The sequence below is a fragment of the Eumetopias jubatus genome, unplaced genomic scaffold, assembly GCF_037043125.1.
Source record: "Eumetopias jubatus isolate StellerSeaLion01/CBP00866 unplaced genomic scaffold, mEumJub1_p1.0 scaffold_8, whole genome shotgun sequence".
Classification (NCBI taxonomy): domain Eukaryota; kingdom Metazoa; phylum Chordata; class Mammalia; order Carnivora; family Otariidae; genus Eumetopias; species Eumetopias jubatus.
This window is the reverse complement of record NW_028274814.1, coordinates 77,680,727-77,704,940: the sequence shown is the minus strand read 5'-3', so window position 1 is coordinate 77,704,940 and position 24,214 is coordinate 77,680,727. Positions and strand designations below refer to the sequence as shown.

General features: G+C 39.9%; 3 protein-coding genes across 4 annotated transcripts in view; all 3 read left to right on the top strand.

Annotated features, from left to right (window-relative positions):
- Positions 1-1,163: 1,163 nt before the first annotated feature.
- On the top strand, positions 1,164-13,717 carry LOC148163743 (patched domain-containing protein 3-like). Its single transcript, XM_088025716.1, is given in 6 exon segments — positions 1,164-1,335; positions 11,349-11,527; positions 11,599-11,808; positions 12,034-12,378; positions 12,380-12,646; positions 13,592-13,717. Coding segments are annotated over 6 exon segments (1,299 nt in total).
- The window catches only part of LOC114224128 (acyl-CoA-binding domain-containing protein 5-like), a 61,413-nt gene continuing 50,822 nt past the window's right edge, over positions 13,624-24,214 (top strand). The window contains exon 1 of the mRNA XM_088026029.1: positions 13,624-13,713. The gene's annotated coding sequence lies outside the window, so the exon portion shown is untranslated. The remainder of the gene's footprint in view (positions 13,714-24,214) is intronic.
- LOC148163742 (chromobox protein homolog 3) lies at positions 21,397-22,050 on the top strand. Of its 2 annotated transcripts, XM_088025585.1 has the most exons (2): positions 21,397-21,656; positions 21,730-21,941. In XM_088025585.1, the coding sequence occupies exons 1-2, from the start codon at positions 21,491-21,493 to the stop codon at positions 21,867-21,869; spliced, it is 306 nt and encodes a 101-aa protein (XP_087881711.1). In that variant the 5' UTR covers positions 21,397-21,490; the 3' UTR covers positions 21,870-21,941. The 2 variants fall into 2 exon arrangements, with proteins under 2 accessions (XP_087881711.1, XP_087881710.1); XM_088025584.1 differs by having other exon boundaries at positions 21,403-22,050.

Here is a 24,214-nt window from a genome sequence, read left to right as displayed (position 1 = left end):
TAGGAAAACAGCTGGGCATGATTTTCATCTACTTTACAGAAGTAATTTTTCTGTTGAGCATTCATCTGTCCTTTGTTTTGCTGCTACTTTCTTCCTTTTTGATTCTTGAGTGGTAGCAGTAGTGTTTAGCTGAAATCCTTTTGATAATTCATCTTTAAAGGAGGTGAGGTGTTTTTGGACAAGCTCTCTGTAAGAGATTCATGCAGAAGGCTATCGTGGTTCCAGTTCTTGACCAGCTAAACTTTGTCTTGATTCAAGGTTTTATATGAGAATCATTTAGGTTTTTTGTTTGTTTGTTTACTTTTCAACAGCCAATGGAGATAGGCAGGCTTGAGGTTTTCACAATGCAAAGACATCTCTTCCCCTACTGCTAGGAGACAAATGTAAAAATGCCTTGTTTGTATGATTCTTTGTTTGACACCTGATATTCTTTCCTTTGTAACTTTCAGCAAATTTAATGCACGATGTGTGAACTTGGTTGACAGGAAGGGAATAGGGTATTTTTTTTTTAAAAGAGTTTATTTATTTATCTGTCAGAGAGAGAGAGAGAGAGAGAGAGAGCACAAACAGGGGGAGGGGTGGAGGGAGAGGGAGAGGGAGAAGCAGGCTCCCTGCTGAACAAGGAGCCCAACACGGGGCTCGATCCCAGGACCCTGGTATCATGACCTGAGTCAAAGCAGACACTTAACTAACTGAGCCACCCAGGCGTCCCAGGGGAATGTGGTATTGTAAAATTTATATTTTTGGTTTCTTTTTTAATTTCTAGATTATTAATCAAATCATTTATTTTAATTCTAAAATTAGTATTACTATTATTATTTAAGACAAAGGTAGGTTTTTTTTTTCAAAGTTATTGGCAAATTAACTTAAACCCTCCCAAATATTTCATGGCAATATGGTGCAGAGATAAAAGAAATAAAATCGCTTTATTTTATCTCTGCGCCGGAAGAGACAAACACTCTTCCACCTTCCCTCTTACCCCAAATCCCTACAAATGACAGGGAAAGAAAAATTAAAATCTGTAACAGTGCCGGAAAGCAAGAGAAAAGAAAAACTCCTGAGCCATTTCTAACAGACAGAAAGGAGATAGGACTGGCTGAGGAAAGAACTGCTGCGAACTGGATGCTCTGCAAGTGTCCAGACTCAGAGGCGATGCATGCGAGATGGATGCTAGATGCATGGACCACCTTCCTCCTACTGCAAAGACCCTCTTCCCCGTGGTCAAGGAGCAAGTCGCTGAGGCATCTGCTCCAGGCTGGAGAAGTGACTATGGAGAGTTAAGCTGCCCCTTGCAAATGGTGTCACGCCAGCCAAGCAAAGTGGTCCTCGCTGAGGGTATGGATGCCTAGCGTTCTACATCCACTAACCCATCCTGTACCGTCTCCCCATCGTGGGAGACAGACCGTGACAAATACTGTACCCACACCCAAAACTGCCAAATATATGAGGAAAATCAGTGCCCATAAAAGAGAGGTACCAAACTTCATTCACAGAACTAATACTGGAGGGGAAAAATGCTTAATAGAGCAAACAAAAGGAGGCTTTAATAGAAGTGAAATTAATACCTTCAGAAGAACATCATAACTATGAAAAAAGAACAGGTATTATAAAAATGCAACTTTAGATCTTAAAAATAAAAAATGTTTTTATTATTGCAATAAAATTCAATATATCGGCTGAATGATAGAATGGACACAAGGGAAGAGCAAGCTAATAAGCTGAATACCCAGCCCTAAATGCAGCACAACAGAATGACTGGGTGGGAAGTGTGACATAAAGGTTGAGTGTTGAGAGGGGCGCCTGGCTGGCTAGGTCGGTTAAGCGTCTGACTCTTGGTTTCCTCTCAGGTCATGGTCGTGAGATCGAGCCCTTCATCAGGCTCCATGTTCAACACAGAGTCTGCTTAAGATTCCTTTTCTCCCTCTCCCTCTGCCCCTCCCACTGCTCCCTCTCTCTCTCTCTCTCTCAAATAAATAAATCTTTAAAAAACAAAAAAAGAAGTTGAGGCTTGAGAGAAAGTCCCAGAAAAGCTTGAATCCACCAAATAGGAGTTCCAAGGAAAAAGAGAGAGAAAGAGGACTCAAAAAATAATAATAAAAGCAATGACAGGAGAACACCAAAAGAAGTGAGTCTCCAGATTTAAAGGGACTAATAAAAATGAAGCAGGAAGAGAAACAACCATAGATATTAAAGGGGTTCAAAACAAATCTCCCCAAAATGTGTCACTTTGGCATGTGGACTATTTTAAAATGAAAACAGTCAAGACCCAGCAAACTCAGGAAAAACTTTTACTACTCCCTTAACGACCTGAAAGAATTTAGATAGGGGCCTGGCCCAGAAAGAACTATTACCAGAGATAATTTGTTTTATCTGAATGACAGGTCTGTATGGCAGGGCAAACACCTAATTCCCAAACATCCAAATAAGCTTGAAAAGTAGAAGGAAATATTTTTCCACCCCAATAATCTGTTCTTATGAAATATTAAAGGAGAAGAATAATCTTAAAAGCCTTCAAAGAAGAAAAATAATTATCTGCAAAGAAGCAAGAATCCAACTGGTGTTAAATTTTATTATAGCAATGCTGGATACAAGAAGTCAATAAAGCAAATTTCCAAAGCAGCAAATGAAAATAATTTGAATCTAATTTAACTTTGAATCTAAACAACTAAAATATCTACCAGTAACAGGATGATTAGATAAGATAGAGTATATTCATATGACGTGCTATGATTCAGCAGTTAAATATAATGCCATCTCTAAGACATATTGTTAGTGAAAAAGCAAGTTACAGAAATATAAATGTCAGTCATGGTTCAACCAGGGGAAACAGAATCAGTAAGAAATATATAATAGGAGATTTATTGCAAAGACTTGGCTTATGCAATTATCAGGGCTGGCTAGGCAAGTTGGAAAATCACAAGGCGGGCCTTCAGGAAGGGAGTTATCTACAACTGTCAGGCACAAACTGAAACTGCTGCCCCCAGACAGAATTTCCTCTTCAGGGAAGACTAAGCACTGCTCTTAAGAGCTTTCAAATAACTCAATCAGTTCCACCCAGATTATCTAGGACAATCTCCCTTCCTAATAAGTCAACTGGTTATGGACTTTAATCACATCTACAAAACACCTTCAAAGCAACACCTAGATTAGCGTTTGATGTGATAACTGGGAACTATATAGTCTAGCCAAGTTGACACATAAAACTGACCATCACAACCACATGTATATGAAAGTATATACACATTTGTATTATGATACAGATGCACTATGGGACTGTGTGTGTCTATGTTTGTATGGAGACAGAGAGTTGAGGAAGGATGCACACCAAATGGTAACAATGAAACAGTAAAAACTGAAAAGGGGGAGTGGTGTAGGGCAAAGAGGAGATTCATTTCTTATTCTTTATAGTTCTGGTGGGGGATGTTGATAAGGAGGGAGACACACACGTCCAGGGACAGGAGGAAGATGAGAAAGCATTGTACCTTCAGTTTAATTTTTCCGTGAACCTAAAATGACTCTAAAAAGTAAATTCTATTCTTTTTTTTAAGATTTTATTTTATTTTTTATTTTTATTTTCATTTTTACTCATTTGACTTTTTTTAGAAAAAGACAGCATGCATGAGCAGGGATGGGGAGAGGCAAAGGGAGAGGGAGAGAGAGAATTTTTTTTTAAGATTTTATTTATTTGTGAGAGAGAGAGAGCACAAGCAGGGGGAGGGGCAGGCAGGGGGAGAGGGAGAAGCAGGCTCCCCGCGGAGCAGAGAGCCCGATGCGAGACTCGATCCCAGGACCCTGGGATCATGACCTGAGCCAAAGGCAATGCTTAACTGACTGAGCCACCCAAGCGTCCGAGAGAGAGAGAATCTTAAACAGGCTGCACGTCCAGCATGGAGCCCAACATGGGGCTTGATCTCACAACCCCAAGATCATGACCTAAGCCAGAATAAGGAGTCAGATGCTTAACTGACTGAGCCACCCAGGCACCCCTAAGATTTTATTTTTAAGTAATCTCTACACCCAACGTGGGGCTTAAATTCACAACCCCGAGATCAGGAGTCCCATGCTCCCCCGACTGAGCCAACTAGGCGCCCTGCTGTTCTTTTTTTTTAATGACAGACTACTTACCAAAAAACCCCCCAAACAACAATCAGGTTGGTAGCAGAGCTCTAATCAGCAAAAATAAATGCCAAAAGGTAGCAGGAAAATATCTTTTACATACTAAAGAACTCAGAACCTAGAATTCTATATATAATAAATTATTCAAGAAGGAAGATAATTCAATATATATTCAAGTATGAAAAAATAAGAGTTTACTCCTCACTGACATTTGTGAAGAAACTGCTGAAGAATATGTATGCATCAGCCATAAAACTGATTCAAAGAATGAAGGAGGAAATTCAATGGTGAGCAAATTCATTTGAAAAACACAGCTAAACTAAATGAAGTATTGAGTGCGAAAAAAATAACCACAGTATGGGGTGCCTGGGTGGCTCAGTTGGTTAAGCGTCCAACACTTGATTTTGGCTCAGGTCATGATCTCAGGGGTCCTGGGATCGGGCTCCACGTTCAGCAGGGAGCCTGCTTAAGGATTTTCTCTCTTCCTCTCCCTCTGCCTCTCCCCATCCCATTCTCTCTCTCTCTCTAAAATAAAAATGAATAAATCTTTTTTTTTAAAGATTTCATCCATTTGACAGAGAGAGACACGGTGAGAGAGGGAACACAAGCAGGGGGAGTGGGAGAGGGAGAAGCAGGCTTCCCACAGAGCAGGGAGCCCAATGTGGGGCTCGATCCCAGGACCCCGGGATCACGACCCAAGCCGAAGGCACATGCCCTACAACTGAGCTACCCTGTCACCCCAAAAATAAATAAATCTTAAAAGGAAAAAAAATAACGACAGTAATTTTCATGGACGTGTGTAAAAATCGGATAATTCTAGATAACAACACTAGGAAAGCTGATAGCAGGGTGTTTCAACTTGAAATAAAAAATTATAAATATTTCCACTGCTTTTGGAAGAAAACAGCTAATAACTAACCTTAGAACTTGTTGGAGAGGGGCACCTGGGTGGCTTAGTTGCTTAGGTGCTCAACTCTTGATTTTGGCTCAGGTCATGATCTCAGGGTCATGAAACTGAGCCCTGGAGTCAGGCTCCCCACCCAGTGAGGAGTCTGCTTCTCTCCCTCTCCCTCCTCTCCTTCTGCCCCTCCCACTGTATATGTGCTCTCTCCCCCTAAAATAAATAAATCAATCTTAAAAAAAGGAAAGAACTTGCTGGAGGAATGTAAAACTAAGATACATGTTAAAAATATAAGAGTAACTTTTAAAGCAAACCATGAGAATTGAGGAAAAAGTGCTACTCCAACAAAAGGAGCAAGAATAAAAGTAGAAAAAGCAAGTAGGGATAAGAGCTTGGTAAAAAGATGACATAAGATAGGATAAATTCTAAGGAAATTAATAAATTTTTGAAAATTTATCTTCAGAACACTACCCATCAAAACCTATAGGGTCATTAATCCAGTACGTAAGTGAAAAGTCATAGTTTTACATGCATTTATTATAAAAATCATGACCTAAGCCAGAATAAAGAGTCAGATGCTTAACTGACTGAGCCACCCAGGCACCCCTAAGATTTTATTTTTAAGTAATCTCTACACCCAACGTGACTTCAGCTGTCAACTTAAGTCAGAAAAAAATTTAAAAAGTTGGAAGGAGGAATTCAAGGCAAAGGTAGAAATTAAAGAAACAATGATCAAACCATTTTAAAATAGAGTTCAACTGCAAAATCAAAACCTGCTTCTCTTAAGAGAGTAGTAAATAAAAAATAGCTTTAAAAGACTTCCTAAGGAAAAAAGAGAATAGACACAGATTAATATTAAGAATGGAAAACGGGTCAGAAGTACAGATAAAGAATAGATTTTTTTTTACTTTAAAAAAAATGTTTGAAATGTTACCGCAATTTAAAAATTAACGTCAAACACATTTTTAGAAAAATTATCAAGTTGGCCGAAGGAGAAATTTAACACCTGATTCACCCGATAATATCAAAGAAATTGAATTGGTTGATAAAAATGTCCATCTCTTAAAGGCACTAGACCCAGAGAAGTCACAGGACAGATTTAGCAATCTTTGAAGAAATAGGTTGTTTCTGGTCCGCTGGGAAGAAGGCAGAGTAGGAGGGCCCTAAGCTTGCCTCCTCCCATGGATACAACTCGATAACACTCACAGCAATGTAAATCACCCAGAAACCGACGCAAGACTTACACAAGAAAGAGAAGAAGTCACATTGAAGAAGGTAGGAAGGGCAAAGACACGGAAGACGCGGTCTAGGAGCTAAACGGACCATGGACGTCCTTGGTGGAGAGGGAGCTGGTGGTGCAGAGAAGGGTACAAAACAGACTTGCACACTGGAGAGCCCACAAACAGGGAGGACAAATCCCCAAAACATCTGCCTTTGAAAGAGAGAGAGGCCGAACTTCATGAGTTCTTATAACTAGTGGGACTTAAAGCCTGGAATCTTAAAAATTGGCAGGCTCACCTCTGGGGAGCCTGGAGGGTGTTAGAAAGCAGAGTCCCCACCCTTAAAGAGACAGCCAACAAACAGCCCATGCAGATGCAGCACCAGAACCAACAGTTTGAAAAACAGATGGGGCACACAGGAGGGAGAGTGATTTCCTCATATCAGAATGTGGCCCACAGAGAGAAGGATCATGGGAAGACCCCTCCAGGGACAAAGGAATCGGCAGGTGCCATTTCCCTCCCCCTACCCCCCAGAAAAAACAATGGCCATCTGTGGGAACAAGCGCTGTGTCAATACTTGCTACCTAACTTGTTTGCACCAAGCCCCCAACCCCTTGCTTGGGTAGATCTGCCCTTCCCAGTGCTGCAGGGTCCCTCCCCGAGAAGACCAGGCCACCTGTCCACCACATCTCCAGACCAGCACATTTTGCGCGACCTCAGTTCCCGCAGCAGCAGGGGCAGGTCTCATTTTCAAGGAGACCACTGTACACCTTGTTAAAATGCACCCCCACCACTGTTGGGGACCAAACACTGCCCACAATAGGCAAGGAGACCCTCTGGAGACAACTGGACGGAAGGAAAAAGAGGCCAAGCCTCAACAGCAGAGCACACACAACACAGAGGAGACACTCCCTGAAGCCCCAGGGAACAGGGGACACTGCACTGCAAGGCACTACAGGACCTCTTCTTCATAAGGCTACTATTGTTAAGAGCAAGAGAAGCAGCTGATTCTCCTAACACACAGAGACAGACACGGTTAGACAAAATGAGGAGACAGAGAAATATCTCCCAAATGAAAGGACAGCGCAAAACCACAGTAAGAGACTTAAGTGAACTGGATATAATTCTGATAGAGGATTTAACGACCATAAAGATATTCACCGGACTTGAGAAAAGAGTGGAGGACATCAGTGAAACCCCTTAACACATAGATAAAAAAGAACCAACCAGAGATCAACAAGACAATAAATGAAATTAAAAATATACTTGGTGGAATAAATAGCAGGCTAGATGAAGCAGAGGAATGAATTAATGACCTGGAAGACAGAGGAGTGGAAAGTAACCAAGGTGAGCAAAAGAGAGAAAGAAAATTATGCAAACCGAGAATAGTCCTAAGGAACTCAGTGACTCCATCAAGCATAGTAACATTTGTATTTTAGGGGTCTCAGAAGAATACAGGAAAGGTGGCAGAAATTCTATTTGAAGAAATAATAGCTGAAAACGTCCCTAATTTGGGGAGGGAAACAGATATCCAGATCCAGGAGGCATAGAGAGTGCCCCAAAAACTCAACCCAAGAGCTTGAGATAAAGAAAATATTTTAAAAGCAGCAAGAGAAAAGAAGACAGTCACTTACTAGGGAAAACTCATAAGGCCATCAGCAGACTTTTCAACAGAAACTTTGCAGGCCAGAGGTAGTGACATGATATATTCAAAGAGCCCAGAGGGAAAAATATGCAGTTAAGAATACTCTGGGGCGCCTGGGTGGCTCAGTTGGTTAAGCGACTGCCTTCGGCTCAGGTCATGATCCTGGAGTCCCGGGATCGAGTCCCACATCGGGCTCCCTGCTCAGCGGGGAGTCTGCTTCTCCCTCTGACCCTCTTCCTTCTCGTGCTTTCTATCTCTCATTCTCTCTCTCAAATAAATAAATAAAATCTTTAAAAAAAAAAAAAGAATACTCTGTCCAGCAAGACTATCATTCAGATAAAGAGTTTCCCAGACAGGTGTGCCTGGCTGCCTTGGTCAGTTAAGCCTCCCACTCTTGATCTCAGCTCAGGTCTTGATCTCAGGGGTGTGAGATGGAGTCCCAAGTCAGGCTCTGCACTGGGCATGGAGCGTACTTGGGAATCTCTCTCCCTCTTCTGCTCCTTCTCTCTCTCATTCTGTCTCTCAAAAAAAAAAAAAAGTTTCTTCCCCATCACTACATTCATGATCAATTCTTTCTGCTGTCCTTTCTTCAGTTTCTTTCTTAATTATTCATATTTCAATTTTAGAACCTCTTCTCAATGGCCAATCGTTTTATTAAATCTTTAGATTTCAATCTAGAAAAGGAAAACCGAGTGACTTCATAACGCTCTGTGACAGATTATTATGCGAGTTAGGAGGAATGGCTATACTGTTTTAATTCCAGAAAGGAAAAGGAAAAAAGCTTAAGATAGGGAAGGTGAAAAGATGCAAAAAAATACCTGCTGTCTCAGTTACAACACAGGCATCTGAGCAGTCCCTTCGGGATCAACAGGATATATTTCAGCCCTTATGTCTGCCGTATTTGAATTATATCATTTCTAGAGCTGTGGAAAGACAAGCAGGACCACCTAAGTTATGACTAACATTAGAGTGTCCTCTGAGTATCAAACACAGGGATGAACAAGATGCAGTCCTTGTGTCTGAGGAGCTCATACTCAAGTGTGGGAAACAGATTATCAAGTAACTAAAATACAGACTTAAAAGAGAAGCATCCTATAAATAAAAATGGCAAAAAAAAATTTAAATAAGAAATAAAAAAATAACGGGCAACTGCCCTTTATTTATGCCAAAGTCAGTTTGGCTAACCTGAGAGAATCGGACTTAGAAAAAGAGAAATAGGGGGAAGAGAAAAAAAATTGGACAGGCTTGAGAAGGGACTGGGGAACAGAAGAAAATGGAATCAACGTGTAAGAGAAAAGAAAAGGTAATGCTTTGCCTGCTTCATTTTATCTAGACTGAAGATGGGTAAGAAGTATACTAGATAAAATTTTAAGTTCTAAACTGTATTCTTGAATTCCCAATACCCACCCCCTTCTCATCCAGAAGGTATTTTATAAAGTATGGAGAATCCTATCCTGACAAAGTAGACACCATTCTCAGATTAAGGCCAGAGGGTTGTCTGAATTGAAAGGAAGAAACTTCAGAGACTTGTCTCTTAGGACATGTGACTTCTAGGCCATGTTATAGCTGCACTTGGATTAGTCTAGGGCTCTGAAACCAATAGAAAGGGTTTCACGACTCAAATAGGGCAGATGAGCTCATTTTAAAAGTGCCAAATTCCTTTTATGGAATAATACAGTAAAACCGGTGGGGAACAACTATTAGTGGTATTTTTATTGACATTTAGAATGTCAATAAACCCACACAAACATTAGTAATCTAGATAACTAGATTAACAAAATTACATAATCTAGAATCAGTGAACTAGAATGAAAAAACTCCATAAAATCAAACCTTGAGGTATATATTTTTCTATAGAATTTAGTACTTTACAGTGGCTGATTTATGAGCAACTGTAGAAATTTTGTTTTCAATGTTGTGTTTTGAGAATAAAAAAAAAAAACCACGCTGATGCTGTGCTAAAGAAATACCATAAAGATGGGCAGTAAGAGGCCCTTTGTTTGGTTTTGCACATTACAGAATACTTGTGAACACCCTCCCTCTAACATTACATCCTAAATGTTTAGGAAACCAGCTGAGCCATTTCTCTCCATGATGTTAATATGGTTTAACAAATGGAATTCCCAGATCAGTTCCTCCATTTAAATGTGGTACAGGTGCCTCTAGATTTATAGCACACCAAGGATAAACTCCAGATGTAGCTATAACTAGGACTTGCAACATGCAGATAAAGGAGAAAAGGAATCCTCGGTCCCATTTACCCTAACTTTTTAAAAAATACAAAACGGGGTGGGTGGCTCAGTCCTTAAGCGTCTGCCTTCGGCTCAGGTCATGATCCCAGGCTCTTGGGATCGAGCCCCATGTCAAGCTCCCTGCTCAGCGGGAAGCCTGCTTCTCCTTCTCCCTCTGCAGCTCCCCCTGCTTGTGTTCCCCCTCTCGCTCTCTCTCTCTGGCAAAAAATAAATAGAAGCTTTAAAGAATAAAAAAATTAAAAAATTTAAAAAATTCAATAGAAACTGTGTGCCATCTTGTGGTTATTAATGTCACTCTTAAGCAATGACTTTCTGTAAGGCCAACTTAACAGTATCTCTTATTACTTTCTCCTTTAAAATACTGTTAAAGGTATCTTCCTTAAACTCTTGGCCTTGGTATTCTTACAATCTGGAGATTTCGGTAAAATGCCGTAACTCCCCACAGAAAAACACAATCACAATTAATGCTAGGTGACTGCCAACTATGGAAAACATGGCAAGCAATTCTCCTAACTCTAGGAACCGCTCACCACCTGCCTTTCAGTTCCTGCATGTTAAAAGGTAGGTGAGGACTTTCATAAAAAAGGTGACATGAACACAGGGGTCCCTCCATCCTGGGAACTGTGGAACAGACCAAAGATAAACACTCACTTCTCATTCTACATATTGACTTCTAACCTTTTACAAGGCGCATGTCTATTTTAGCTTTGTAGTTAATAAAAATAATAAAGTAAGTGTACCAGGTTCACTTTAGCCAATAACTGTGTTACTGGATGATCCCAGAAAGGTTAGGACACTTGTGTGTGTGTGTGTGTGTGTGTGTGGACAAACCAAATTCCCCCAATAAAATGTAAGTCTTGTGGAACAGGCACGCATCTTACTCACCTTTAGGAAGTGTTTCTGTGTTAACTAGACTCCCGAGGGCACAGGCATGCCCCAGACAAATTTGGGGCTAGTGAGGCTATGGGTCAAAACACGTGATCCCTGGGTCGCCTAGGTGGCTCAGTCGTTAAGCATCTGCCTTCGGCTCAGGTCATGATCCCAGTGTCCTGCGATCGAGTCCCACATCGGGCTCCTTGCTCAGTGAGGAGCCTGCTTCTCCCTCTCCCTCTACTGCTCCCCCTGCTTGTGCTCTCTCTCTCTCTCTCTCTCACAAATAAATAAATAAAAATCTTAAAAAAAAAAAAACATGTGATCCCCACCCACGCCTCCAGGCTCCTGGCGTGAACCGCCGGAAGTCAAACAGACTCCGGTAGAATTTCTCCAGGAAGCCGTTACTCCCCCCAGTAGCTGCGGTCCCATCAGCTGTCCAGTTCTAGAGCGTTGCTTTTCCTTGCTGAAAATGAGCCTTAGTCCCTCCACGGTGGTGCCAAAGGCCTGGCCCGAGGCGGAGGCGAGGCGGGAACCGGAGCTGAACTGGGCTTCATGGCAGAGCATGCAGTCCCTTGAGCGTCCCATTCCCAGTCGGTGTCAGTGCGGGGACGCTCAAGTCGGCCGGCTCCCCGGTCAGAAAAACAGTTGTCGGAGAGACCCCGCTGCCACACCAACTGCCTGGAGGCGCCCCTCTCCCACGCCTTCGGAAGGCTGGGGTGGGAGGTGGGCTCGCACCCCTGGATCTTCCTGCTGGCACCCATGCTGCTGACGGCCGCTCTGGGCACTACCTCGATTTACTGCCCCAAGGATTTATTTATTTATTTATTTATTTTTAGATTTTTTTTTTTTAATTTATTTGAGAGAGAGAATGAGAGAGAGAGCACATGAGAGGGGGGAGGGTCAGAGGGAGAAGCAGACTCCCTGCTGAGCAGGGAGCCTGATGTGAGACTCGATCCCGGGACTCCAGGATCATGACCTGAGCCGAAGGCAGTCGCTTAACCAACTGAGCCACCCAGGCGCCCCTGGCCCAAGGATTTAGAAGAAAACCTCGAGGAGAATTACACCCCCATAGGGAGCCCGGCCAAAGCTGAGCGGCACTTTGTGCAGGGACATGTTACCGGCAACGACTCTTACCGCTTCTCCATCTCCAGGAAGAGCACCGAAGTCAATTTCGCTTGTATTCTGGCAGTCTCCAACACGGCCTCACTGCTAGAACAAGAAATCCTAGAGGAAATTGGTAAACTGAAGGACGTGGTACAGGATCTGTATGTGACAGAGGAAAACGGAACCCAGATCCGCTACAGTCAGGTGTGTGCTAAGAACCAGGGCCTCTGCGTGCCCTCCAACCCACTCCTGGCTGCCTGGCAGATGAAACAAGAACCTCGACCTGAGACACATCACCTTCCCAATCTTCAACCAAACAGGTCAGCCCATCTACCTGGCCGGCACCATTGGAGGAACACTTTTAGGCAAGAGGACAGGAAGGAACCAGTTATTCGTGAAGGCCAAAGCCATGCGGCTTCTGTACTACCTGAAGACTGAGGATGGAGAGATCAACGAGCTTAGCAAGATGTGGTTGATCCATTTCCTGAACCAATTTAGCAACATCGAAACGAGTCTGGCCCTGAAGAAGATCCAGGTACCTGGTGGCTGGGCTTGATAGGGAGGCCAGGAGAAGGTGGGAGGAATAAGGACACTTCTTCCAAGGATCATAGCAGTAGCACTCCCTGATTATTTGAGGGAGTCCTTGGCTTGAAACTGGGAGTGCTCTACTCTATTTGGTACTTAATCCAGAGTCCTTAATCTCACACATCAAAGGATGCCACAAATCTTAAATCCTTAGTAATGTTCTGGTGGAAAACACAAATCCTACATCCTCAAGGTAGGTCTGTTCTGTACAGACATTGACCATCAGGTTTCCTAGTCAAATGACTTTGAAATTCCTACTTTTAGTTAAAGTCTCTGCTGTTTGGGGGAGCCCCTTAAAACTTGTTTGGACTTCACTGAAATAAAAAATAAAATTAAAAAAAAAAACCTTTAAGCAGAAGTTCCATGCTGTTTTTGAAAAGAGAACTAGCTTAGCATTTTCTGAGTAAGTGATCGCATAGTGCCAGGCACATGCTAACTATTCAGTAACGTTGGGCCAGCAAGCCTACTAGTACTTGTGAATAAGCCTGGTCAAAGTGAGACAACTACTGGAAAATCCTTTGAATGCTAGATCTTTCTGAAATATCAATGCAATTAAAATAGTAAAAGACAACAACCTAACACAATTTAGAAAAAGTGACACTTTTCTGTGGCTGTTAATGACTTCACGGTCTTATACAGAACTCAGATTTTGTATAGTCAGGAGTTTCAAACTTCGGGTTTTTGCAAGAAACTTTGGAAAGCATGGCAGGGATTTGCGGGAAGAAGCATATCTATGTTGCCTTCTTTATTCTAAAGTCATAGTTCACATATTTTGATTTTTTACTAAATTTTAACCTGTTGTTTCAATGAATAAGCTATAGTGTTTCAGTAGTGTTTGTAACACACACAGATATTGGAGTGGAAAGTTATTTACTTGGGTATATTTTTGTGGCAGGTGGTCTATTTCACGTCACTTTCCAGACAACTAGAATTTGAAGCAACTTCTATGAACGTGATCCCTTTGTTGCACTTGGCATACGTGCTAATCATATTATTTGCAGTCGCATCATGCTACAGGTAAAACAGCTTTACTGGTTGTTTAACTCTTTTTAAAAATTATTTCTGTGCGATGAAATACATATAAAAGATATAAAATATGTCATTTCAATCATTTTTCAGTGGCATTAATCAGATTCACACTGTCAGCCGTTGAATTAGATTCAACGTGCAACCGTCACAACTATCTGTTTCTAAACATTTTCCATCACCCCAAACAGAATTTGTATAAGCATTAGGCAGTAACCCTCCACGGCCCCAGTCCCGGTTAACCTTCATCTACTTTCTATCCCTATGAATTTGCCTGTTCTAGAGATTTCATATAAGTGGAATCATACAATATATGTTCTTTTGTAACTGGCTCATTTCACTTAGCACAATGTTTTCAAGGTTCAGCTATGACGTGGCTTGCATCAAAACTTCATTCCTTTTTATGACTGACTAATATTTCATCGTGTATAAACAGCACTGTTTATCCACTTATCTGTTGATGGGCACTTGGAATGTTTCCACCTTTTGGCTATTGTAAATAATGCTGGTGGACAAATATTTGTTTGAGCTCCTGTTTTCAATTCCTTTCAGTATATACCTAAGAGTTGAATTGGTGAGTTGTATGATAATTCTTTGAAGAACAGCCAAACTGCTTGCCACAGAGGCTACCCCATTTTATATCCTACCAGCAATGTATAAGGGTTCCAATTTCTGCACATCCTCACCAACACTTGTTACTTTTTGTTTTATTGATTATAGCCATCTTAGTAGTGGCAAAGTGTGGCTTGATTTACAATTCCCTAATTACTGATGACGTTCAGTATCTTTTCATGCGTTTATTGGCCATTTGCCTATCTTCCTTGGAGAGATGTTTATGCAAGTCCTTTGCCCATTTTTTAATTGGGTTATTTGTCTTTCGGTTGTTGGTCCTGTTGTTGATGAGTACTTTGTGTATTTTGGATATTAAACCCTTATCAGAGATATGATTTCTAGGGGTGCCTGGGTGGCTCAGTTGGTTGAGCGTCCCAACTCTTGGTTTCAGCTCAGCTCATGATCTCAGGGTTGTGAGATCGAGCCCCTCGTCAGGCTCAGGGCTGGGTGTGGAGCCTCCTTAAGATTTTCTCTCCCCCCACCCGCCCCTCTCCCCTGCTCATGCTCTTGCTATCTCTCTCTTTCTTTCTCAAAAAAAAAAAAAAATACATGACTTGTAAATATTTCCTCCCACTTCCGTGTACTGTCTCTTCACTTTTTTGATAATGTCTTTAATGCACAGGATTTTTTAATTTTGATGAAATCCAATATATCTTTTATCATTTTCTTTTTGCTACTTATGCTTTTGGTGTTACATCTATGAATCCATTGACAAGTCCAAGGTCATGCACATTTTCCCTGTGTTTCCTTCTAAGAGTTTCATGGTTTTAGCTCTTATATTTAAGTTGTGGATCAGCTTTTATTTTTTTTATTTTTTTAAAGATTTATTTATTTATTTGAAAGAGAGAGAGAATGAGAGAGAGAGAGAGCACATGAGAGGGGGAAGGGTCAGAGGGAGAAGCAGACTCCCTGTTGAGCAGGGAGCCGGACGCGGGACTCGATCCTGGGACTGCAGGATCATGACCTGAGCCGAAGGCAGTCGCTTAACCAACTGAGCCACCCAGGCGCCCTTGATCAGCTTTTAGTTCATTTTTGTATATGGTGTGAGTAGAGGTCATTCTACTCACATATGGAATTCATTTTTGCACATATGGAAATCCAGTTGTCCAAGTACTATGTGTTGAAGAGACTGTTCTTTCCAAGTTGGTTGGATTTGGCATCCTTGTCAAAAATCAATTGGCTGTAGACGTATGGGTTTATTTCTGGACTCTCAATTCTATTCCATTAGCCTACAAGTCTGTTGATTTGCTAGTACCACACTGTTTTGATTGCTGTAGCTTTGTTGTGGAAATCAGAGTCCTCCAGTTCTTTTCTTCTTTTTCATGATTAGTTTGGATTATCCAGGGATCCTTGCAATTCTGTAGGAAGTTAAGGGTTGGGTTTTCCATTTCTTAAGAAAAAAGGCCCATTGGAATTTTGTAAGAAAGTTTGTGTTGAATCTATAGGTTGTTTTACGTGTGATTGACATTTTAACAATACTGTCCTCCTCCCCATGAACTAAGGATTTCTTTCCATTAATTTAGGTCTTCTTTAGTTTCTTTACCAAATTTTTGTAATTTTTAGTCTTTCACTTCCTTGTTTAAATTTATTTCTAAATATTTTATTATTTTAGACACTATTTAAATAGAATTGGTTTCTTCATTTCATTTATGGATTGTTGATTGCACACAAATAGAAACAACTGATTTTTGTGTGTTGATCTTGTATCTTGCAGCTTTGCTCAATTTGTTTATTAACTCTATTAGTTTGATTGTGGATTCTTTGGAATTTTCAGATATAGAATCATGTAATCATGTAAAAAGGAATAGTTACCTTCTTCATTTCCAGTTTGAATTCCTTTTATTTCTATTTCTTATCTCATTGCTCTGGCTAGCACTTCTACTTCAGTGTTGAATGCCATTGGTGAAAATGGGCACCTTTATCTTGTTCCCGACTTTAGAGGGAGCTCTTTCAATCTTTCACTATTGACTATAACGTTAGCTCTGCAGTTTTCATAAATGCCCCTATCATTTTGAGGAAGTTCATTTCTATTCCTTGCTTCTTGAGGTTTTTTTTTTTTTTATCATAAATGGGTATCAGATCTTGTCAAATGCCTTTTCTGCATCTATTGAGATGATCATGTGCTTTTTATCCTTTGCTCTATTAGTGTGGTGTATTACATTGATTGATTTTCCCATGTTGAACCACTCTTGCATCGCTGCGATAAATCCCACTTGGTCATGATGTATAATCCTCTTAATGTTCTATTGAATTGGGTTTGCTAGAATTTTATTAAGGATATCTGCATCCATATTCATAAGAGATGTTGATCTGTAGTCTTCTTGTAGTCTTTGTCTTGCATTGTTATTAGTGTAATGTGGCCTCATAGAATGAGTTAGGAAGTGTTCCTTCCTTTTCAATTTTTTGGAAGGATTTGAGAAGGATTGGTGTTAATTCTTCTTTACGTGTTTAGTAAAATTCACCAGTGAAATGATTTGGTCTTGGACTTTTCTTTGTCGGGAGGTTTTTGATTACCGATTCAATCATTTTGCTTGTTACATGTCTGTTGAGATTTTCTATTTCATCTTGAGTCAGTTTAGGTCTTTTGTGAGTTTCTAGAAATTTGTGCATTTCATCTAGGTTATCTAATTTGTTGGTGTAAGTCGTTTATAGTATTTTTTATAATCCTTTCTATTTCTCTAAAATCAGTAGTAATGCCTTCACTTTCATATCTGATTTAGTTATTTGGATCTTCTTTTTTTTTCGTCACTCTAGATAAAAGTTTGTCAATTTGTTGATTTTTTTAAATAACCAACTTTTACTTTTGTTCATTCTCCTTTGTTTTTCTATTCCAGTTTTATTTTTCTCTATTCTAATCTTTTCATTTCCTTCCTTCTGTTAGCTTTGGGTTTTGTTTTGTTTCTATTTCTACAGAATGTCTAGAAATTACCATAAGGTGATTTAAGAACTTTTTTCTTTTTTTAATGTAGTATAAATTTATCTGTGAGCACTGGTGTTGCTACATCCAGTAAATTATGATATGGTATACTGTGTATTTCTTTTCATTTGTTCCTAAGTATTTTCTAATTTCCTGTGTGATTTATTCTTTGGCCCATTAGTTGTTTAATTTCCATATATCTTGAATTATCCAGTTTTCCCTCTATTATTGATTTGGAGCTTCATTCCATTGCTGGTTGAAAAGATACTTTGTGTAATTTCAATATTTTTATATTTTCAGACGTATTTTGTAACCTAACATATGATCTATTCCAGAGGATGTTTCACATGCACTTGAGAATTCTGCTATCATTGGGTTGAGTGTTCTATATATCTCTGTAAGGTCTAACTGATTTATAGTGTCGTCCATTTCTTATGTTTCCTTATAGATTATCTGCCTAGGTGTTTTATTTATTATTGAAAATGGTATACTGGGGCACCCGGGTGGCTCAGTTGGTTGGGTGGCTGCCTTCGGCTCAGGTCGTGATCCTGGAGTTCCGGGATCGAGTCCCGCGTCAGGCTTCCTGCTCGGCGGGGAGTCTGCTTCTCTCTCTGACCCTCCCCTTCTCATGTTCTCTCTCATTCTCTCTCTCAATAAATAAATAAAATCTTTAAAAAAAAAAAGAAAATGGTATACCGAATTCTCCAACTATTACTGTAGAGCAAGCTATTTCTCTCTACAAGTCTGTCAATATTTGCTTCATGTATTCTGGGTCTCTATTGGTGGCACATGTATGTTTGTAGTTTTTCTATCTTCTTGATGAATTGGCCTTTTTATCAATATATAATGTCCTTCTTTGTCTCTTTTAACCATTTTTAAAATAAAATCTCTTTTGTCTCATATTAGTATATCCACCCCTGCTGTCCTTTGGTTACTATTCATATGAAACATCGTTCTCCATCCTTTAACTTTCCATTTGTTTATGTCTTTGGATCTAAAGTGAGTCTCTTGTAGACAGCAGATAGTTGAATCATGTTATTTTATCCATTTTGTCAATCTCTACGTTTTGACTGGAGAGTTTAATACATTTATATTTAAAGTAATTGCTGACAATAAAAGACTTCTGCTATTTGGCTCTTTGCATTCTGTGTATCTTATAGCTTTTTGTCCCTCATTTCATCCATTATGCCTCTTGAATATTTAGTTTCCAGTTTTCTAGTGAGCTGTTTGATTCTTTTGTCATTTCCTTTGGCAATGATTTTGTGAGATTTTCTTACCATGGAGATTCATATAATTCTAAATTTTAAACAATCTACATTAAATTGATACCAGCTTAACTTCAAAAACACACAAATAGGGTGGTGCCTGGGTGGCTCAGTTGGTTAAGTGTCTGACTCTTGTTTTCAGCTCAGGTCATGATCTCATGGGTGGTGAAATTGAGCCCCACAGCGGGCTCTGTGCTCAATGTGGAGTCTGCTTGAAGATTCTCTCCCTCTGCCCTTCCCCCCACTCACTCTCTTGCTCTCTCTCAAATAAATAAATCTTAAATGTAACATTATTTTAATTTATTATTATAAATTCCAACTTTTTTTTTAATTTCCTTATCAGTGCTCTCCTTTAGCTCTGTCAGCATATTTAGAACGGTGTTTATAGTGTTTGTTTAGTTAAGTCCTATCTCTGTCTTTACTCAAGGATTATTTCTGTTGATTTATTTTGTTTCAAACATATTTTGAGCCACTTTCCTCTTTCTTTGTATACCTTGTGATTTTTGCTGTTGTTGTTGTTGTTGAAAACTGGGCATTTGGCTGTCATAACGTAGTAACTGGAAATCAAATTCCCCCTTCCCTAGAGTTTTCTGTTGTTTTTTAATGTGTTTATTTAAGTCTGCAGTAGTCCATTTTCTTAGTGATTTTCTCAAACTATTATTGTAAAGACTGTAATTCTTGTTTCTGTAGTCACTGAAGTTTCTGTACCTTAGCTTGTGTTTAGCTAGTGTCTTTTTTTTAAAATTTATTTATTCATGAGAGACAGAGGGAGAGAGAGAGAGAGAGAGGGAGAGAGAGAGAGAGAGAAGCAGAGGGAGAAGCAGACTCCCAAGGAGCAGGGAGCCCGATGTGGGGCTCGATCCCAGGACCCCGGGATCATGACCTGAGCCGAAGGCAGACGCTTAACCATCTGAGCCACCCGGGCGCCTTAGCTAGTGTCTTGACATAGATTTCCTTGGATGCCAGGAGCTCTCCCACTTTTTGCAAAGTGGTTCTATGCCTGGACCCTCCTTCAGCACTCAGCAAGGCTTACACTGTGCCTAGGGATCAGCCCTAGGTGAAAGCTTAGGGTCTTCTCAGGTTTTTTCTGAGCATACATCTTGCCCTGAGTAACTTTCGAAATTCCCCAGTATACCTGAGTGATTTTTACTGTCCTAAATTCCCAGAGAAATGCTACTCATCTTTAGCCACAGGCGGTCTTTTGTATTTTTGAGCTGTAATCTTTTGCTCTATGCATTTGAGGTTTGTTAACTCAACTTGTGGCATTTCCAATTTTCTCAACCTGAGTTGAGTTAGACAAAACAGAGGAGTGCTTCGCATCAGTCCTTCAGGTAGCCCCCAAACATGTTAGAACAGACATAAAATGTTTTAGGAATACGATCTGCTCTGCTTCCTCCAGAAACAGGGAATTGGTTCCATACTGGTGACATGAGCTGTTACGGCTTTAAGACTGCCACTGCCTTAACGCTGTGGCCACGTTGAGCCTGTGGCCACTTTAACACATCTGCCACTTTATGACTTCTACCACACTGGAGAGGGAGAGGGACAGGGCATGTAAATTCACTATAAAACCTTCCTACTAGTTTGAAGTGCTCCCCCACCTTTTCTTTTAGTCAACACTTGCTTGGTTGTTGTAAGCTTTTGACTATTTTTCAGAGTTCACAGAATTCTGAAAATATATGCTTCTTTTTCTATATTTCTGGGGCTTGGGAGGGGTGATGAGACTTGGGAAATTCCTACTCCAGGTTTTGCTGACGTCCAGCACTAAACTCTTATTATTTAAACTTTTTTCCCGATTAGCCATAGGGTGCAATCAGAGAGAATAGTAAAAAGACATAAAGAAATTGTGGCCAGGGACGCCTAGGTGGCTCAGTCGGTTAAGCGGCTACCTTCAGGTCAGGTCAGGATCTCAGGGTCTTGGGATCGAGCCCCACATCTGGCTCCTTGCTCAGCAGGGAGCCTGCTTCTCCCTCTCCCTCTGCCTGCCACTCCCCCTGCTTGTGCGCTCTCTCTCTGTCAAATAAATACATAAAATCTTCAAAAAAAAAAAAAAGAAAAGAAACGAAAAAAAGAAATTGTGGCCAGTTTTGTTTGATTTGGCGTATGTTTTTTATCTTACATATTGTGCCAATTATGACTAATTATTCCATTTGGAGGCAGATATGCTGATAGAACTAAACAAGTCCTTATTTCTGGTATAAGCTTGAACTAGCACTTCTAAGTATATAAAAAAATTAATCTCTAATTTAACTGACTTAGGTATCTTCATTGTTCTGATGTGGGGTTTACCTTGTTAAGCGCTTAGAAATTGTTATCTAGGCATTAGGGTTGACTTGGGCTCTTGTGATCAGACAGCCAAAATATGAAAAATATCAGCAAAACAAAAGAATTGAGGTGTAGTGTAGAAAGAACCCCACAGATTATATCATTCCAGTGATTCTCAGCAGTCACAGAGAGATCTCTAAACCCACATATTCTGAGGCCCTGCCCTATTGAACGAAGTCTCTGTGGGTTCAGTTAGGAAATCTATATTTCAAAAGCTTCTCTAGTTGATTCCCATGCGTAGGTTGGTTTGCGAACAAATGATATCATTTAACTCTCTAGATTTTAAGGTAGAGAAAAATGAGGCCCCAGGAGGTAAAGGGAGTTAACCACAGTGGGTACTTCTTTGGAGTCAATAAACTATCTCACAACTTTGTTATTCTGGAAAGAAAGACCACATCCCCTAGAAAGCAAACAAACCAAAATACTAAAGAGGAAGGGTAGGAGGGAGGGAGAGAGGGAGGAAGAATGGGGAGGGGAAAAGACAAAATTCAGTCGAGAATAAAATCCTTTCCCTGAGAAGGCTGTGAAAATTGGCGGAATTTGGGATGTGGCTGGAGCTTGAGGTGCGCAGGGCCGGAGACGCCGCAGACCCAGGACCCGGAGCAGCTCGGAGGCGGTGAATAATAGCTCTTCAAGTCTGCAATAAAAAATGGCCTCCAATAAAACTACATTGCAAAAAATGGGAAAGAAACAAAATGGAAAGAGTAAAAAAGTAGAAGAGGCAGAGCCTGAAGAATTTGTGGTGGAAAAAGTACTGGACCGACGTGTAGTGAATGGGAAGGTGGAGTATTTCCTGAAGTGGAAGGGATTTACAGATGCTGACAATACTTGGGAACCTGAAGAAAATTTAGATTGTCCAGAGTTAATTGAAGCATTTCTTAATTCTCAAAAAGCTGGTAAAGAAAAAGATGGTACAAAAAGAAAATCTTTATCTGACAGTGAATCTGATGATAGCAAATCAAAGAAGAAAAGAGATGCTGCTGATAAACCAAGAGGCTTTGCCAGAGGTCTTGATCCTGAACGAATAATTGGTGCCACGGACAGCAGTGGAGAATTAATGTTTCTCATGAAGTGGAAAGATTCAGATGAGGCAGACTTGGTGCTGGCAAAAGAGGCAAATATGAAGTGTCCTCAGATTGTAATTGCTTTTTATGAAGAGAGACTAACTTGGCATTCTTGTCCAGAAGATGAAGCTCAATAATTGTTTGCATTGTTTTATATATATATATATATATATATATATATATATATATATATATATAAAATCCGGGTCTTTGTTTTTTGATTTATTAGTGTGAAGAAATAACATTCTAATGAAAATCAAGTTCGATATGTTTGTTTTGAAGTAGTATTGGGGGAGTTGTTGGGGTTTTTTTTGCATCTATAGCACTGGTTACTTTGAACAAATAAAAGCTTTCTGTAGTTGCTTCCTTTATCAGAAAAAAAGTATTTGAGACCATGGTATATTATCCCCCTGCATTAGAGAACACCTTTTCTAAATGTTGGGGGAAATCTTCATAGTCGTTACTCAGTCAGAATTTGTGTTTAACTCCTATATGCCTAAGGACCATTCTGGATTTTTTGTTTATTTAGGGGGTTTTTGTGTGTATACTTAAAATACATACATAAATGCTTTTTGTTTTTTAACATTCACCAAAACAAAAACAGCATTTATAACCATGGATAAGCCCGTGTTTCCGGAATGCTATCATTTTCAGCAACTTAAGAAATTAATCACTTAAAGTTAAACTGAAGTTTTTCCTGAAGCCTTAACCTTTCAGATTTTTAAATTGGACAATTTAAAAGCAGCCATATCAGAATCCGTATTCATATCTACAGTCATAAATGCAAGTTCACTTGCAAGATCCCTGAAAGGAAAATTTTATCACCACCGACAACCTCCCCACCCAAATGACAAAACTAGACAAGTCCTGGTGTGTTTTAATTAGGTAAGCAAAACTTAGTTAAATGGACATTTAAAGGTTCCTTCTAGTGAACCATTCCTTTTCAAGAAGTTGAAATCTCTGTGCTGTATTGACTAAAAGGTCATGATTCATGGAATGTCTAAGACTTTGTTCATGGAAACCTAATCATAATCAGATGGTTAGAGATGTTGGCAATTTAGCACCTGTTGGAATAAATGGGTGAACAGACTTTTATAACCCAAATTCTTAACCTGCATGTATTTTCTTTACCCCAACTCGTTCCTGACATGGAGGCTCAGTCTTCTCAGTATTTGAGTTACTGGTTCAGCAGAAACCAGGAAAAACAGTAACTTTGTAGTCAGAATGTTATCCAACTGTATATTGTTTACTTTATTGTAAATAAACATATGGTAAACAGTGGTCAATAAATAGTTTTATATTCCTTTAAAAAAAAAGAAAATTGGCAGAATTTGCTTGATTAGGAAATGTCAGTGAATTAGAGATACCAATTCTGATACGGGATTAAAAAGGGCTAGAATATGAAGAAATCCAAATCTTTACTTCCTCTTCTCAGACATAATGCGACTCAGGCTTTACTTTCTAAACTTCCTCCACCCTCAATTTTTTCATTTAAAGTTTAGCACACAGGGCGCCTGGGTGGCTCAGTTGGTTGGGCGACTGCCTTTGGCTCAGGTCATGATCCTGGAGTCCCGGGATCGAGTCCCGCATCGGGCTCCCCGCTCAGCAGGGAGTCTGCTTCTCCCTCTGACCCTCTTCCCTCTCGTGCTGTCTATCTCATTCTCTCTCTCTCAAATAAATCAATAAAATCTTTAAAAAAATAAAATTTAGCAAACATTTATCATTGCCAGCTCTGTACCAAGCAATGTACTACACACTGGGGGTATGAGTTGAAGAATGATACTCCGTACCTGTAAAGATTCACAATTTAAAAATAAATACACATAATTTCAGTGTTATCCCATCCTAATCGCTTTTTCTTTGTCTCTTCTTTGCAAATAACTCCCTACAGTTTTGAAGTTAGGTACGCATTATCTAGGTTGCAAAAAATCATTTGGTTGTCTTTTTTTATCAACCGCTTTATAATAGTGTAAAAGGCCCTATATCTCAAGATTTTCGTTTCAACAAGAACATTAAATGCTTTTGATATAATGAGTTATGAATAGTGGTGTCCAATGGCCAAAAAGCAAACTAACTTAAAAATCATTTAAAAATCCGTATTTCATCTCTCCACTATTTCAAATCACAATAACTATAGGGATAATAACATGACCCAATCACATTTTTAAAAATTGACCCATCAATAGGTATTTATTGAATATTATCTTTACTAGAGGCCATAAAATTTTCAACCTGTAAAAGGAAAACTGTGAGCCTCCCACATGAGAAAACTACCCCTAGCCACCAGATTCCCAGATCCATAAATCAAT

What these genes read in the sequence shown, in the direction of transcription:
- LOC148163742 (XM_088025584.1), top strand. Translation starts at nt 21,491, where the DNA reads ATGGCCTCCAATAAAACTACATTGCAAAAAATGGGAAAGAAACAAAAT.